At 39.9% G+C, this 14,197-nt stretch overlaps 1 protein-coding gene across 1 annotated transcript; it reads left to right on the forward strand.

The window, feature by feature from the left end:
* Positions 1–1,500: 1,500 nt before the first annotated feature.
* On the forward strand, positions 1,501–4,874 carry LOC119886861 (keratin, type II cytoskeletal 8-like). Its single transcript, XM_038697835.1, has 9 exons — positions 1,501–1,866; positions 2,468–2,676; positions 2,940–3,000; positions 3,106–3,201; positions 3,309–3,473; positions 3,589–3,714; positions 3,815–4,035; positions 4,130–4,188; positions 4,300–4,874. The coding sequence occupies exons 1-9, from the start codon at positions 1,516–1,518 to the stop codon at positions 4,404–4,406; spliced, it is 1,395 nt and encodes a 464-aa protein (XP_038553763.1). The 5' UTR covers positions 1,501–1,515; the 3' UTR covers positions 4,407–4,874.
* Positions 4,875–14,197: the final 9,323 nt, after the last annotated feature.

Here is a 14,197-nt window from a genome sequence, read left to right on the forward strand (position 1 = left end):
AGAGCAGAGATGTTCAACAATGTAAAACTGTTGGCTTAAGAATTGCAATGGTCATTTGCTCAAAGCGAGACAATGTAACTTTTGCTGAACGGTCACTGCGACTACAGTTAACAAATAAGGGATAATGGTAAATGCAAAACTTATTTACTATTAGTTAAAATCATCATCATCATACCTGCACTGTAGCAGCAAAACCTCTGAGTGTTCTCAGCTGAGTACCGGTGGGTGTTGTTTCTTATGGATTTAACTTAATTTTTAAGAGGAAGAATTTGTTATTAGTTATTGAAAAGTTACACAATCTCCCTTTAAAACAACATATGTTTACATTCAATGAATGTTCTAACACCACTAACAGCTTGGCTAAAATCTTGCATGATAAGAAGTATCTAAATATCTATTCAGGATCTCAGTATTGTGTAGAGCTATGCATATGAGACCATGCAGGTTGGGTAGGGTAGTGCTACATCTCAAAAGAGTCAGATGGAGCACTACCCCACCTAACCTGTATGGTTAGGATTACTGTTCTTTCTTGTTCAACTTGTAGAGCATATGGATGACTTGTTTGGGCAATGCTTGAATATCAGGTGGTGTTTTGAGGTAATCTTATAATAAAAAATTATTTAACATGCAGATGATTTGGTTAGATTGCAGCGCTGGTCATCAATGAGTATATTGTATTCTCCCTGTATTGTGCTGATTTTGATATCACATTTAATATTAAAAAGATGATATTAAAATAATGATGCAAAGACGAGGGGAAAAAAACTTTTTCCAACATATTTAATAAGAAATGTTGCTAAAGTAAGCAGTTAAATACAGCATTAAATATAACATTTTACTTTCCACATAAATTCAAGGATGAGAGACATACACATCAACACTGTCAAAAATCATAAAGAAAATAATTACTTAAGTAAAAGTAGCAATACTTAAAGTACAACTTCATAAGCCTCATTAGCAGCAAAAGTAAAAGTACACTGAAAATGGTTTATTCATAAGTTAAAGTAGTCTACATTTAGCATATTTCAAATGTGTTTCACCATGTTCCAAATACTGAAATATTGTGAATGAACATGGTTTATATCCAAGCCTACTGTGAAACAATGTTCATTTCACTGCCCTGTGACCACTAAGTAAACTACAGGGGTTACACAATGAAAGAGGCTTTCTGTCCTCACATGTTCACATTTGTACTCCACTTCTTTACCTCTAGCTCTCTTCCCCTTCAGGCTGTCCTAGTGAAGGTTATGTAACCCTCCCTACCTGTTTTACAGGATACGCCATTCCTATCATTCAGAGCCTGAGGCCTGCAGGCTGAGGTGGAGGGGCGGCTGGACAGCAAAAGTAAGAGTACAGGTTGAAGTGGCTGAAGAGGACCCTCCCCTTTGTTCAGCACAGCCATAAAAGCAGGCAGAGTCTGCAGTCAGACACTCAGAGGGACTTGGCTCACCTTTGAATCCTGCTCAACTTCAGTTCTTCTCTGCTCAGAGTTGACCACCTTTACCTGCAAACACAATGAGGAAAGCATACTCTGTCACAAGCTCTGGCAGCAGCACCAGGAGGACTTTTGCAGGACCAGGAAGCAGCTACTCCGTCAAAAGAACCAGTTACGGTGGTGTTGGCTCTAGTGCTGGTGCTAGTTTTAGTATGTCTGCAATGGGTGGTGGTTCTGGCTCTAGTTATGGCTTTTCTTCTAGCCAAACATCAGGCGGTTTTGTGCCCCCACCGATCACAGCTGTCCAAGTAAACCAGAGCCTGCTGGCCCCCCTGAACCTGGAGATTGACCCCACCATCCAGGCTGTCCGCACCCAGGAGAAGGAGCAGATCAAGACCCTGAACAACCGCTTTGCTTCCTTCATCGACAAGGTTGGTTCCTGTGAGCTCTGTGTGACTTTGTGATGTACAATTGACTGTTGGCCTCATTATCTTATCTCCCTGGGCTACATTTACCTCTTGCAGCTGTCAAAAGTAAAGTGTCTTATTGTTCTCCTTCAATCTGTAATTGAAAAGAAATTACTAGAATGTTTGAACTTATAGTATATAGTATGGTAACATCAGTCTGCTTAATGAGATGTTTAATGAAACTGCTGAGCACTGCTCATTAGATGCAAACATGTTACTGACAAAGTAGACAAAGCAAGAGAGCTGTGAATTGTATCTGTCTCTAATCTGGGATTAGAAAATTTCATTAAAATCTCGAAGTCTGAGTGAGTGACCAAATTGTACACCAGCAACTGAGTCTACAGGCTCAGCCATGGCCTATAGCCCTGTTGATGGGGATTATATTGCAGTGACTCAACTATCCCTTACCTGGGAGACTGGCAGAGAAAATAGGGATCTTTGTGGACTATGCTAAAGTCTGTCTTTTGCACATTGCATCTATCACCTGGTTGTTATGGGTATGCATCATTAAATATATATAAAAGATGCTTTTTAAACAATCTTCCCTGGTTTTGTGTCTCCACAGGTCCGTTTCCTGGAGCAGCAGAACAAGATGCTGGAGACCAAATGGAGCCTCCTGCAGGACCAGACCACCACCCGCTCCAACATCGAGGGCATGTTTGAGGCCTACATTGCCAACCTGCGCAGACAGCTTGACGGGCTGGGCAATGAGAAGGGCAAGCTGGAGGGAGAGCTGAGGAACATGCAGGGTCTGGTTGAGGACTTCAAGAGAAAGTGAGTGTTTTCTTGACATGGTCACTAGTTATAAAAACCCTAGGATATTAATTTTATTTTTGTGGTGTTTTATTGCTATTTGTTGACTTTGTTATATTTTGGGAACGATTTTTAACCCCCTGCTACTGTAGCACTTTGAGATTTTGTTGAAATGTAAAGTGCATTATAAATAAAATTTATTATTATTATTGTAACATGTACCTGATATAGTGAGTGTGGAAAATGGAGTAGATGTACTAAAGAGTTGCCTTGTGTTCAAATAGGTATGAAGATGAAATCACCAAACGTGCTGCTGCAGAGAACGAATTTGTGTTCCTGAAGAAGGTGCGAATACATCAAGATGGTCCTTCAATTTTCAAATTTATCCTAGGGTTTGATACAATGGGGCCATATTTAACACTTCCTGTTTGTATGTCATTTGCTTTCCAGGATGTTGATGCTGCCTACATGAACAAGGTGGAGCTGGAAGCCAAGGCCGATGCTCTTCAGGATGAGATCAACTTCCTCAGGGCCGTCTATGAGGCTGTATGTATCTATATTGTCTTAATCCACCTACTTCAAATAATATAATAACCATTTGCGTTAAAGCTGATGATCATCAAGAGTTAACTGAACAACTACTGGTTCTGTAGGAGCTTCGTGAGCTGCAGGGCCAGATCAAGGACACCTCTGTCATCGTGGAGATGGACAACAGCCGTAACTTGGACATGGACGCCATTGTGGCTGAAGTGCGTGCTCAGTACGAGGACATTGCCAACCGCAGCAAGGCTGAAGCAGAGACCTGGTACAAACAGAAGGTGAGTAAAAGGCAAAGCCCAGTTTTATCCCCTGTGTCTTTATATACACTTGCAACACCGCTCCCAACCTTCTGGATCATGTTGTTGATGCACCTTGTCATATTTTTCATTTTAGTTCGAGGAGATGCAGAGCTCTGCCGGACAATATGGTGATGACCTGCGCACAACCAAGGCTGAGATTGCTGAGCTGAACCGCATGATCTCCCGTCTTCAGAATGAGATTGAGGCTGTCAAGGGACAGGTATATTTCAAGACTTTCTCAAGGATGATGTCTTATAACACACTGCATTGTACAAGAAATGTTGCTGTTATTAAACCATCTGTGACATCATTTTCCACAGAGGGCCAACCTTGAGGCTCAGATTGCAGAAGCTGAGGAGCGTGGTGAGCTGGCAGTGAAGGATGCCAAGCTCCGCATCAAGGACCTGGAGGATGCTCTGCAGAGAGCCAAGCAGGACATGGCCCGCCAGGTGCGCGAATACCAGGAGCTGATGAATGTCAAGCTGGCTCTGGACATCGAAATCGCCACCTATAGGAAACTGCTGGAAGGAGAGGAGACCAGGTGGGATAAACTTGGATATTCAATGTAGTTTCATGGCTGCAGCATCAGCTTCAAGTCTGAATTAAACAGTAACTCTTCATTATTTCACCATTAGACTGGCCAGTGGAGGCTCCAGTGCAACCATCCATGTGCAGCAGACCTCTGGAGGTGGTGGTAAGTTTCAAAGTTTGAACATTGTCATCATAAGTGATACCTGAACCAACAGACCACATAGACAGATGGATAAATGATAATACTTGCCTGCTTGTTTTTTTCCTGCTTTAGGATTCTCCAGCTCAAGCTCCAGTGGGGGATTCAGCTATGGTGGTGGTTATGGCAGTGCTCTTACCAAGTCCACAGTCTCAACCACCAGTTCCAGGAGAGTCTATTAAAAAGATAACCTGTCCTTCTTCCTGTTCCACTCTTAAATTTGATCTGTACCCTTTCATGGTGATACACTATACTGTTTCTTAATGTACAAGAAAAGGGTCAGGAAAAAGAAAGTTTTGATGGATCCTTAAAACTAAGCAAGGAAAGCATTTGAAAATCTCTATCTTGACAACTTCGACTTTTTGTACTGTATCTGACAAGGGTAGGATGTTTTCAGTTGACATATTCACTCCTACATTTGAGCACTGATTAGTAAGTGGAAGAAGAAGTCAAGTAACTTTGAACTGATTGGCTTCTGGCTTGTTCTTTTTCCTGTCAGATATTTCCCTGCTTAGTTTTGCCTTATTTTGCCTTCAAGATAAAACTATGTTGAAACCAGATTTATTTTGTTAAAGTCTTTTTATCAACATGACTGATGAATGTTGCAACACATCAAATACATCTAAATAAAGTAAATCTGAGAACTAAAATGATTGCCTCTCACTGTCATTATTGTTTTGATAAATTAAAGACAAGAGAGAACAGGGCCTGCTTCTTCAAACTTAGGGAGGAATTTACTTTAACAACAAGATGACATTTTCACGCTGAGATGTCACATGGGGGCAGTGCTGTGCCACTTTTCCTCTACTCACTTCCTCCTGGGTTTTGCAGTCCACGAGATATGTATCTACAGTGTGTCATCTCTACATTGTCATTTCTAGTAAATATCAAAACCATGATTCATAAAGCTTTTAATTCCACAAAGCATTGCTCATTATGTTACCACTCTGTGAGATTTCATAAAAACTGGATAAACAACTTGGCAATAAAGTAATTAATCCCATTAACAATAGGTCTTGCAGTTCAAACACATTCAGTTTTAAAAGAGTAACAGAAGCTGGGGGAGACAGGTAATGTGAGGAAAAGAGGAACGTGCTGAGTGGTGCGCTGTCCTAATGGACTATCTGAATGGCAGCTTTGCTTTTGTTGAAGTTGAAGCTTGTTCATCTGAATAAGAGAATAAGGCCCCATCTGCACTACTCTGTTTTAGTTTAGAAACGGAGAATTAAAACAAATACGATCTCCGATAAGTATATTTTGTTTTCAAAACTCATTACAAATGAGCATTTGTGCTTTATGTAAAAAAAAATCGTGTGTGGGGTTGCGGTGGAACAAGCCCCGAACCCCCCCTAGCATTTCTGCGTCCCCCCCAAGGTTCTAAGCATGGTTCTAAGTCACTCGTACGCCCCTCTATTTCACTTCAAGATAATATTTTCTACTTGCACAATGTAGTGTGACATCTGTTTTACAAACTGCATGTCTGTTTACTTCCTCACATGACCTCTTTATCATCAAACTATTACCCCACTATAACCATGTCATTACTAAAAAATAAGACATGGTAGAGGCCACAGGATCTCTGACAAAGATGTCAAAGATGGTAAATCCTGAACTTCAATATACAAATCAAATAGAGTCTCAACAATGAGGTGGACTGAAAGCTAAATTGAAAAACCAACTGCAAACCCCCCCAGAAAACATTAAAAAAAACATGATTTGCATACAAGTTAGCTTACAAGACATGCAGCCTTCTGAGTTGCTGACAGACTCACATCCAGAGCCAGGCATGTGTGTAGGCTACTGTCATTGTAAGCAGTCAGGATACTGCCCACACAGTGGTGGACAAACACAGAGTAAGCACTATTCCACCAACAACATAGAGAAATAAGCCAAGGAACCAGTGACACATATTCTTTCAAACTAATAGCACCCTTATTCTTCTTAATCAGGTGGAATGATAGTCTGAAATGGCCTTGAAGGTTTAGGAGTTGCAGTTTGAATTTGGAAGGGAAATGCATGTTTTCATGCTTAGACCTCTATCACATGTAAAAATGTACTGCGTTGATTGAACTGCATTTTTTCTGCACACAGTGGTTTATTTTTAAATGTGCCTCGTGCACTCAAAGTCTCTATTGGCAGGTTAACAAAAACAATCCTTTTTTCGTCTTCACCTAAGGGCGAGAGTGTTGGCAGTGAGCATTTATTGTTGGATTTGGTCCCAAAGGAAGTCAAGTTGACGCATTATAATGATACAAGGCACTGTTCTGGCAAGGCTAATTTAGAAGTTGTAACCATTCATGTTCACACAAAACCACCTACATCATCATTAAAATAATTACAGGTGATGCATCTTTTTCCTGTAACTGTTGATGCTTGTGAGCGTCTAGACAATTTAGACACCCTTGATACAGAATATGAGACAGTAATTAACATGTATCTGTAATTGAGCAATGTTACATCTGTAACATTGCGCTCGAGGGACAAAGCGGGGAGCAGGAGAATGAAAAGCAGTGGCCATATTTCTGAGAAGCTGATAGTATGGTCTATAGGCAGTTTGTCCTAAGGGGGTCACTGGTCTTACTGTTCTATGTCAAAACATTTCTCTGTCAACAGCGCCAGACACTATATCTCAGAAAACAGGTAATGTACTCCCTTAGAGCTGAGCACCAGCTCTGCAGAAGCGTAGTAAAGTTATTACACTGGATTATTCTGTTTTGTCTTTGGTGACTTTCTTTATTTTTCCAGATGATCGAGAATATTAAGTTTATTCTCAAATGAATACACAAAATAAAGCAAAAAGCATATCAAATATATGACCTTTCGTCAACAATGTTTTGAGCAGACAAATGCATTATATATTTCACAAGATGTCATACTGGGTCTGGCTAATTATGCTAAATGCTAAAATGCTCATGGTGGATCCTCCAGCTGCGACTTCTGAGTTCACTGAGGAACGTTTACTTTCAGTGAGTGAGGCCTTTCTTATATTTTTGACTGTTAAACCCATTGACAGTTGAGGCTGCAGAGACTCATTCAGCTCAAAATGTTTGAAAGCTTTGAGGAGCGTCGTGGGACAGAGAGGCTGAGTGGACTGGTTATATTATGCTTTGAGAATAAACTAACAGAGAAGTTGAATAGAGCACATTATGGAGGACTTCACAGTGCATAAGACTCACTGACTCAATGACGTTCAGACAGGTGAGTACAACAAACTCACTGATAGATGGATGTTTGAAGTCATTGCACAGAGGAGATTGTCAGTGCTGTCAGGTAACATAGCGTTTTGCTCATCACTGTGTTGTTAGCTTTGGTGATTTTTATTCTGCTGGTAATTCTAGATTGCCCAGTTATTTAATTTATGTGGGTAAATGTGGCTTGTTGAACCCGCCACAGTGTTCATAGTTCTTTTTATTTCTTACCAAACATTGTTGTTTAATTATCTTCTGTCCTCTTTTCTGGTTTTTCGAGTAAAGCTACACTGAGAAAGGTGGTTGTATAATTGAAAATCTGTATGCACAGGCTGTCAAGTGCCATATGACTGACTTTTTACTCACTAAAGTTTTACACAAGTAATTTTACTTGTACTTGGGTAAATATAGTAATTTAGTTACAGTAATTGTACCTCAGTAAAATATTCTAAAACTCTTTCTATCCCTGCTGCTGCTACGTGAAGAAGCACAGTAATGAGCCATTGATTGAGGGGGGCACCTCTACAGGTCTGGAAGAAATCCTCAGGAGTGATTGAAAAGACTGACCTTACCCTTAACCCGAGCACAGCACCACGATCAATAAACATTACACCTTCCACAAACCTTGACACCTCAATCGATACCAGTGAATATTAGCAGCCACGATTGGGAACACTGATGAGCAGTGTGCTGCATGTTGAGTGGATAAGGGTCAAATCACTTAGTGTCTTTGTCAGGTTGTAACGAGGTGTTTGTGTGTGTTTGTGTGTGTGTCTGTGTGGGTGTAGAACTACCAGGAGAAAGACAGCTACTGAGCATCATGTTACAATTTTCAAAACCCCTAATACATTTATAGTGTGAGTCGATGGCCATCTAATGTTATGATAACTATTTCATAACTATATTTTTCCTTCCTGCAAAAATGTAAACTGAATGTCAATTTTCACGTAAGTGTTCACAAGATGGGGCTCTGTTTACATGCTTTCAAGTTAGTAAACATTACGTTTTATCGTGGAATAATAAATTAGCCACCACCATGAGCAAACATTCAGCAAAGAAAACAAATGTTTGCTGTTGTGCTTTATACAAGACACCTCTGCAGCTATTTCTGTTAAACAGAAGATCATCCACATACAGCATAATATGGGATCTCCTGGAATTACTGTATTTGGCTACCTGTAAATGTAAAGTTAGCATGTGCAGAAAGAAGAATGTACATAATCAAAACACAGAAAGTTAGATAGGGATGGAGGACATTTCTTTCAGTGTGTGTGATGTACTTTAACTGAGGTTGAATATCTGGCTCTTTAGCTGCTAAATGCTTCATTATGTACATTAGCTAGTTGCTGTCTGCTGTTTGGTTTTTAGAGCTTTTTCACTGACAACAGCTGCCTTCTGTGGCTGAGACACCATTTATGAGAGCAGTGAGTGGTGAACCAAAACAGTAATTTTGTTGGCCAAGACAATGAGATGAAACTCACTAGCCCCGTAAAGCCGTGGGGAGCTGCAGATTTGGATGATAATTTTTGGTAGGTTTATTGCTCTGAGTGACCCATTATTGTCACATTATATATATACATATACACATATATACATATATATATATACACATATATATATATACACATATATATATATATATATATATATATATATACACATATATATATACACACATATATATACACACACACACATACACACCTAAATGATTATTAGGAACTCCTGTTCAATTTCTCATTAATGCAATTATCTAATCAACCAATCACATGGCAGTTGCTTCAATGCATTTAGGGGTGTGGTCCTGGTCAAGACAATCTCCTGAACTCCAAACTGAATGTCAGAATGGGAAAGAAAGGTGATTTAAGCAATTTTGAGCGTGGCATGGTTGTTGGTGCCAGACGGGCCGGTCTGAGTATTTCACAATCTGCTCAGTTACTGGGATTTTCATGCACAACCATTTCTAGGGTTTACAAAGAATGGTGTGAAAAGGGAAAAACATCCAGTATGCGGCAGTCCTGTGGGTGAAAATGCCTTTTTGATGCTAGAGGTCAGAGGAGAATGGGCCGACTGATTCAAGCTGATAGAAGAGCAACTTTGACTGAAATAACCACTCGTTACAACCGAGGTATGCAGCAAAGCATTTGTGAAGCCACAACACGCACAACCTTGAGGCGGATGGGCTACAACAGCAGAAGACCCCACCGGGTACCACTCATCTCCACTACAAATAGGAAAAAGAGGCTACGATTTGCAAGAGCTCACCAAAATTGGACAGTTGAAGACTGGAAAAATGTTGCCTGGTCTGATGAGTCTCGATTTCTGTTGAGACATTCAGATGGTAGAGGCAGAATTTGGCGTAAACAGAATGAGAACATGGATCCATCATGCCTTGTTACCACTGTGCAGGCTGCTGGTGGTGGTGTAATGGTGTGGGGGATGTTTTCTTGGCACACTTTAGGCCCCTTAGTGCCAATTGGGCATCGTTTAAATGCCACAGCCTACCTGAGCATTGTTTCTGACCGTGTCCATCCCTTTATGGCCACCATGTACCCATCCTCTGATGGCTACTTCCAGCAGGATAATGCACCATGTCACAAAGCTCGGATCATTTCAAATTGGTTTCTTGAACATAACAATGAGTTCACTGTACTAAAATGGCCCCCACAGTCACCAGATCTCAACCCAATAGAGCATCTTTGGGATGTGGTGGAACGGGAGCTTCGTGTCCTGGATGTGCATCCCACAAATCTACACCAACTGCAAGATGCTATCCTATCAATATGGGCCAACATTTCTAAAGAATGCTTTCAGCACCTTGTTGAATCAATGCCACGTAGAATTACGGCAGTTCTGAAGGTGAAAGGGGGTCAAACACAGTATTAGTATGGTGTTCCTAATAATCCTTTAGGTGAGTGTATATATATATAGTTTTTTTTAATGAAATGAATCACCTTTCTTGCCTCTTGCCTGTATTTTTTCTGTTACCTCTGACGGCCAGTATTTCTTTTTCAATGTGAAGACTCCAGGTCTGATTTTCCAGAAAACGCATTCGCTGTTTCATGCACGCGCACTCCCGAGCCTCTCCTCTGCTGAAATTGTACCTTACACATAGCAACAACACTGCAGCTAACAAGATGGAGTCCGCTAAGATCAGATCGAGGTTGGGTGAAAACACTGTCAACATTAGAAAGGCTTGACCAGCTAACGTGAACCATACTGTGTTCCAGCGGTATTATGTCAAAGTGTTGATTTTAACCTGCAAGGATGACACAGCAAATTGCGTGTCATAATGCTCAAGCGGCTAGTCAGACATGCCCTCAAAAACACCGGTAGAAAAACACACTGAGCTTCAGCACACAGTGACAAGACATCCGTCTGCTGTCTCTCCTCTCCCTTTCAAACACTGGCTACCCTCCAGGCAGTCAATGGACATAAAGTTGTTACTGTGATGTAGAGACAGAGCTTGGTTATAACTTTATGGATGAAGGATACATTTGTTACAAATTGTCTGATTTCGGAGATATCACCATACAACAAACACACAAATGCTTTCAGATTGTCAGAGACAGCAGATGGGGATTACAATAAAAGTGTGTTTAAATAAAACATATCTGTGTTGTTTCATAAGTAATCACTCATTTAGCCGACGCTTTTCTCAAAAGCGAATCATAATTGCTATGTAAGAGGGCGCACCTTGGGAGCAACTAGGGGTTAAGTGTCTTGCTCAGGGACACATGTATCGCAGTGGGAATCAAACCCAGGTCTCTCACACCAAAGGCACATGTCTTAACCACTACCCCATAGAGACAACTTATTCATGTTCAGAATCGGAATACTTTATTTATCTCCGAGGTTGAAGTCTTTGTTGCAGATACACGCAAGACATAAAAGGAATAGAAATAATAGGTAGCTGAAGTTAGTGAGTAGAGAATATAATAAAGTATACAAATCTAAGAATATAGACTAATAAATTATAATAAATGTGGATATCTACAGTATTATACAGTAGCTTATTAACAAAGGTGTAATGATAATCAGCAGGAAATATATAGGCCCTAGTGTAATAATAATTATTAATGAGTGCTGGCAGTGATGAGGTGTAATGAATTAAAAATCGGTAACTGAATACAGTTGAAGTTGTTTCAAGAATGATAAATGAAAAGTGGAACAATGTCTCATACTTGTTATGTCAAGAATTTTATTCAGAAATATTCAGCTGTTTTGGGGTTGAGTCGTTTTTTTTTTTCATAATTGACATCCCCAGCCTTGGAAAAATTTGGTTCGCTTCACTATGGTCACGTGACATTGATGATTTGAACCAAGCTTTGGAGCAGTGTTTTGAAACGTCTGTGCTTCGGGATGTTGACACAGCGTCGACATGTCAGTATTGAGCGTCCCTACCCTGTGCTTCCTCAACCTCCTCTGGAAGTACTCATAGCATAGAAAGTTATCAAATATTTAACAACATAAATAAACAATCAAAATAAGAGTGTGTATGGCTCCTGCTTTATCAATAATCCCCACCTAGACACTCAGTTAACTAATTCAGGTAATGGAATATGGAAGATTTTATTGGACAATCAGTACAAACAGTGTTAATAAACCAAGTCTGTTTGGGCAAAAAAGGAGAAAGATGAAACTGTGTGCAAGATATATACATACTGACTGGACAAAGCATTAGGTACACGGTAGTATATTTATTCTCTTGCCTTGCATTCAGTATTTTTGTGGTTTACCCAAATCTTGAGTGGTATTCAAATTTTTCACATCAACCTAAATGTTAATTATTAACATTCACTGCAAACAGGTTACAGCTTATTACAGAAAATATTCAGACGTAACATGAACATTTTCATAAGTAACTGTTAGTAACTTCAATTATACATTTTTCCCAGTAACTGTAAGAGAACAGATTTATTTTGTAATTAAATTATGTAACTAAATTACATCTAACCATTTACTCTCTAACACTGGTAGAAAGATAGACTTGAAAAAAATGCAAACAGAGTTCAGACATTGACGAATTAATGGCAGGACTTGAAAGTCTGCTTACTAATTAGATTCAGAGCAGTCAACAGGAACACAGTCATTTTATTCATGTTTTATATTTGTTCAGTGGTTGAACAGCAAACTGAGCTAATAACAGCAGCTAATTAAGTTAGCTCTTAACTAACTTCAGCCACAAGTAAAGTTATCTGTCCATCAGGAAACTCTGAGTTAAGGCAGAGCAGCCGGGGGAATTCAGACAGAAAACTAGAAAAATATTTTCTCCATATTTCTAAAATTTCTCCATCAAATATAATCCAGCTGTACCAAAATCAGTGAAAAAAAAAGATGTGTTTTTGTACAGTAAGCAATGTGGCCTGGCCCCAGAATCACTATGCTTCAGCAGTGTCATATTGAGAAAACTGCAGAATGAGTCATTAACATCTGAAAATGGTTTTACAAACAATTATCAAGAATACCTACAAAACACATTTTTTGTCATTGATGGGCCAGATACTGCCATCGGGATGACATAGTGCAAAGCATATCATAAAAAAACATTTATACATGGATTTTGGAAATGGGAGATTTTGTTTTATGTTTCTCTAAAAATACACTGTGAAGAAAACACACCATTGATACTCTCTCCTCTTCATTTGCCTATTTGGCTTCAAAGTAATCCAAAAGTAATTGAAAGTAATCAGATTACATTACTTTTATTTGTGGTACTTGGATTACGTTACTGATTACATTTTTAAACAAGTAATAGGTAATTGTACTGTATTACATTTTTAAAGTAACCCTCCCAACCCTGCCCAAAGTTTATGATTAATGGCACAGCAGCTGCCAGTGTTTGTTGTCCTCTTTCACGTGTGGCTGCGAGCTGCAGATACATAGTATTTGTTATATAGGCAGGTTATAGGTAACGGGGGGAGGGTCCTGCACCTAGAGTGCGAGTCATGTCTGAAGTCTTTGGAGGACGAGTCTCAAGTGAAGTCTGAAGTCACTGTGTGTGCGACTTGTGTGACTCGAGTCCGAGTCTCAAACTTGAATCCCCATCTCTGGCTCACATTGCTGAGCCTCCGATGAAAGACAAATATTTTAGTTACTGAAAAGCAGGCAGGCGAGCTAACGCCAATGTATCACGTCGCCTGAATGCTGTCAAAGTAATGTTATCATGCAGCCTGCCTGGATTAGTTCAACCTCAAGCTGATTAAAAAGATTACTGTAGTTGCAGTGGGAGTTTACCTGAGTTTTTAGGATGTTGTGTGAACCTGTTTCCTGATGAGTTGGATTTTGTTCGCTCATGAGTTTGAGCATGCGTACAAGCTCACACCAGGTTGCAATCTAAAAAGCGCACCACAAGTGGCCGCTGAAACGTACATATAGATCCTTTGAGTGTCGAAATAAAGAATACCTCCATGCTGTGAGTTCTCCATGCTGAACCCACACAGGTGTTTTCACTTACTGTTTCTGATTAGACCTCTTGTCTGTGCAGGCTTGTACAGTCTTGGCTTGATTATCATTTTCATCAATATCCTGCACCTGTTAAGGTGAAGCAGTTGTAATGCTGAAATGTACCGCAAAATGACACAAAGAAGTTGATGGTGCTAAAGGATCTCAGGTGATATAACCAAGGATGCAGGTTTAACTTTAATGAATTGGATTGAAGTGTCATTTCAATGGAGGTGACACAGGAGGAGGGGGTTTGAGAGTTAAACACTTCATTTCCTGCTTTCTGGTGAGATTTTCTGCACCAATGCCTGCCTTTTCTGCATCAATTTATGTAAAATGTC

This window comes from Micropterus salmoides, unplaced genomic scaffold (assembly GCF_014851395.1).
Source record: "Micropterus salmoides isolate LMB-PRFRI ecotype aquatic unplaced genomic scaffold, ASM1485139v1 Ms_hic_scaffold_4, whole genome shotgun sequence".
NCBI classification, from domain to species: domain Eukaryota; kingdom Metazoa; phylum Chordata; class Actinopteri; order Centrarchiformes; family Centrarchidae; genus Micropterus; species Micropterus salmoides.